Source organism: Aphidius gifuensis, linkage group LG2 (genome assembly GCF_014905175.1).
Source record: "Aphidius gifuensis isolate YNYX2018 linkage group LG2, ASM1490517v1, whole genome shotgun sequence".
Classification (NCBI taxonomy): Eukaryota; Metazoa; Arthropoda; class Insecta; order Hymenoptera; family Braconidae; genus Aphidius; species Aphidius gifuensis.
This window is the reverse complement of record NC_057789.1, coordinates 13,184,555-13,189,040: the sequence shown is the minus strand read 5'-3', so window position 1 is coordinate 13,189,040 and position 4,486 is coordinate 13,184,555. Positions and strand designations below refer to the sequence as shown.

General features: G+C 26.6%; 1 protein-coding gene across 1 annotated transcript; it reads right to left on the bottom strand.

Moving 5' to 3' along the window:
• Window positions 1-2,724: 2,724 nt before the first annotated feature.
• LOC122850398 (MKI67 FHA domain-interacting nucleolar phosphoprotein-like) lies at window positions 2,725-3,712 on the bottom strand. The gene is given in 5 exon segments (XM_044149552.1): window positions 2,725-2,966; window positions 3,057-3,165; window positions 3,245-3,360; window positions 3,432-3,528; window positions 3,599-3,712. Coding segments are annotated over 5 exon segments (678 nt in total).
• Between the last annotated feature and the right edge of the window lie 774 nt (window positions 3,713-4,486).

Sequence of the window (4,486 nt, the reverse complement as noted above, 5' to 3'; positions counted from 1 at the left end):
CAGTAACACGAGAAATTGCAAATTCAACTTGATTTACGATTTTTTTTGTCAAGGGGGGGGGGGTGAGAAGAATAATGCTTGGAGAAATTTTATAACATTCAATATTAAAGATTGATTAGAGTCTCTTATAAAAAAAGGAAATGAAGACTTGCTTTAATTCTAAAATTGCATATTTAACAGGTATAAATAGCCATGAATTATGAGCATTAACAGCTGGAGAAAAAATGTCAATTGTTCAAACAATAATTCTATACCAATTAAAAAAGATGAACAAATATATGATAATTATGGGCCAAGTTGTTTTGAAAATAAACGTGATCAACGACAAGAACATCTTTTGAGACATAATTTTACATGTGAATGTATAGCTTGTAAAAATAATTGGTCACTTAAATATATTGATGAAGATTTACCAAAACGTATTCAAACTCAGTACCATAAAATGAATGATGATTTTTTTCAAATTTCAGAAAATTCAAAGAAAATTAATTCAATCACATTATTCAAAATATTATTATAAAAATAATAATTGTCAAGCTAATTAAAAATTATTAAATGATGAAACACAAAATATTATTAAAATAATTGAATTTTGTTATGGTAATCGTCAGAAAAATTTATCAGAACTTAATAATGCAATTTAGCTAAACGTGATGCTTCACCAATAAAAGATTCAACTTCATCAGAAATTACATTTGTTTGTTTTCCCTGTAACGATGATATTGTTTCATCAACTGTTCTATGAAACATATTTACTTGTTTAGCACCAGCTAGTGCGTCTGGTTAAGCATGTTGTTCCGGGTCGAACCACATGTCTGTCGGTCCCAGACTGACCAGATTTTTATTCTTTTTATTTTTTAAACAAAATACAATAAGTTGATAAGTTTTAAACATTACTCTGTTTTTTATGGCTAGATCACGAGATCATACAATTTCAAATAACATATGACTAACAATTTTGGTTTATATTTTTTCTAAAATATTTTAAACAACGATTTAATTTATGTACTTTTAATAGCTTTTTACAAACTCGAATATTCCCACACATGGTCAACTCATGCATAGACTTTTGAGTAAAAATCACGTAACAAATAAAACCATAAACTCAAGTTTCTCTTTGGTACTATTATAACATATTTTTTAAAAACATTATTTGTCAAGAATTAGAGAAAATCTCACATCTGTCAAACAACTGCACTAACGTATTTTCGATACACAGAATGATCGTAAAATCGACAATAAAAAAGTAAATTTATAACTTTTTAAAATAAACTAAATTCATGAAAACGTCTTGGACTTTCCGGTCGTAAAATCTATATTTTTTGTTTACACATGGTATTTTTTATGTCACCCTTTGGACCACACAAGGCCCAATTTTATGTCTAAAAATCCCACCACCTACACCTAGTTTTTTTACCCTCTCTTGAACTAATTTTTGACCAATTAAAACTAATTTTTTAACTAAGTATACACCCATTTTTTGGACTTAACAATTTTCAACAAACTGAGAAATCAGTTGCTCTTCAACACTCGTTTACGTAACATCTCTAATTAATATTGATTCGCGTACAACGGGATTTCTTTATACTTACAATATAAAATAGTAGTGTCTGTCCATGACAACACTTTTTAGAGTCAACTCAATACACAATATACAATACAATTAATTATAATTTTAGTGAAATAATAAAGTGAATATATTAATAGAATTTAAGCCACAGTGTTTGGATTTATTTAAAGTGTTATTCCTATTATTTCAATTCTACACATCCTTTGATAGCCCTGTATCAAACATAAGGCTTTACAACCCTTGTGAAATTATCGTGGTATATTTGGATACGTGGTGCGATACACATGTGCTAACTCATTAGATCATCCATTGTTATTTAATATCATTATTTTTTTTTTTTGTGTATTTTATTAATTTCTGGATTCTGTTTAATAATTTTTCAGTAATTTTAATTGTCATTAATACACGATTTTCACTTGATAAGTTATCAAGCATGGACAGAAGCCATGAGATTTATAACAACAAATGAATAAATCTTATTATTATTATAGCTTTGTTTATGTCACAAAATAATACATATAAACAAAAGTAAAATTATAAATAAATAAATAATTATAGTGAAAAAACAAGTTTGGCGTTAGTTTTTCTTGTCATTGAATATTAATTTACAAATTTTACAATAAATAAATATTAAACATGCAGTTTTGATTCATAAAAAAAAATAGAAATACTAGCAACAAAATTTAAAATATTTATCGTTATTTAATTTTACAGATGTAAAAAAAAGGATGACCAGAATATATTTGGCAAAATGACATGACAAGGACAAAAGCCTGCGTTTTTTATTGAACAAAGAGAGGTTGTAAATATTGTCATTTGTTATAATAAATTTTTAACATATATTTAACTACTCACTGAAATATTTTTATTATTAAAACTTGCATAAATACCAGTGCATATATAATGCAAAATTGCAACAGGTAAACAAAATAAAAATTGTTATTCAGCTTGTTTTTATCAATTAATTAATAAGAAAGCGTAAACAATAATAGATTAATAAATTACAAATGGTTAATTGTAAATTTGAGATTGGCTTTTGTCATTACAAATCAATTCGTATATTTTGCAATAAATGAATAATTAAAATAAAGGATGAATTGATAAAAATATTAAATTTAATAATAGCCAAACAAAAAATTGAATAATTATCAATTTTATAATGTTGTTTGACTAATTTTAAAGTCTAGGTCAATCCCTTCTACTTTTAATTTTTCTGATAAAGTAGAAAAACTTTCCATAGTTTTTTTTACCTGAAGTTCGTGCTTCTCCTCAGAAATTGGAGCATTATATTTATCAATGTAGTTAGCTCGGTTTGTCAATTTTGGATATGTTGTTTCTGACCATTGTGGACCTTTAAAATATTTTTTTTGTTGATCTTCTGGAGCAACATAGGTGGCTATAAAATAAAAGAGGAAAAAATTAATCATCACTGACTTGTGCACATAATAATATGTCTATATATTTATTTTTGTTTATTACTACTTACTTTTAACTAATCTACCAGCCATCAGATAATTGTTCATGGACTCTGCAGCAATAACTGCAACATCTGGCATTGCAAACTCAACATAACCATAGCCTCTACTTTTTCCAGTCTGTTATAAACAAGAAAAACATTTGTAGCGTCAAATTTTACAAATGAAATTTATTCAAATTGAATTATTCAATAATTACCTTGGCTGATCTGACTAATCACACTCGTGTTACTCTTCCAAATTGAGAAAAATATTCTTTCATTTGTTCTTCATAAAATCCATGAGGGATATGACCAATATAGACTAATCCTTTTTCTAAATTTTTAACTTGAGCCTTTTAAATGTCTTTGGTTTTCTTGCTTTAATTCCTTCGATTTTAATTATACTTTTACTTTTATTAACCAAACGAAATGGTCTTTTTTCTTCTACATTTTTGGTCTTTTTTTCTTCTACCTTATTAGTCTCTGTTGGTGTAACTTTTTTCTAAAAAATCAAATTATTAATTTAGCATGACAAAATTATTTGAGGTTGTAATTTAATACACTGTTCATACCTTCAAAATTTGTTTAACATTTTTAACAGCTTTGTTCAAATATGACTCGCTGTTTTTTGTTACTTTTTTAACTTTTAAAACTGGCTTTTGTTTACAGTCTTGTTTAATCTTCATTTTTACTTTTTATTTTTGTTAATTAAATGAATAAAATTAAACTGTAATATGGTAATATTCAACACTGAATTAAAACACACGTGTTTTGCTGATTATTGTTATTTCAGACAGCTGGTTAGAGAATAGAACTATGTAAATGATCAAGAGTGAAGAGTCGTCAGTCGTGTCATGAATCATGATCTGTGTAGAATTATCATGAAGATGAAGAGTGGAAAACAGAGTTATCTACAGTAAATTACAGTTGTGGAATTTACACCAGAATTGAGATATATATATATATACTTATAGTTTACTTGTAGTTTAAGGACAAGTTCACTGATATAGCAATGAATTCGAGGACTGTTCTCAAACTACTGATTTTGTATGTATTTAAATATATACACTTAGTGCTAATTTCCAATTTCATTAATTTAATATAGTAAAATTATTTTTCCAAGCAGCAAGTTATTATAGATTGTATTTTATACCATAAAGAAGTTGAACATTGAGTTTTTTCTTGTCACAATATGCATCGCCCGAGATGAAAAAATCAAGTATTCGAATAGTATTATTGATATTTTACAGTGTTTGAATTATATCCGGCGATGTTTATGAGGAATTGTGAGAATACTTATGAGTATTTTCGATATTTTGGTGGTATTATGAAAGAAGTAAATGAAGAGCTCGAATATCGGTTCTCGGATACAATTATCCCTGACAGGTATTTTAAATGTTTGAGTATTTTAAAAGTCTTTGAAAAGTATTCTGATACTCCAGTTTTTGGACTTAGAAAAA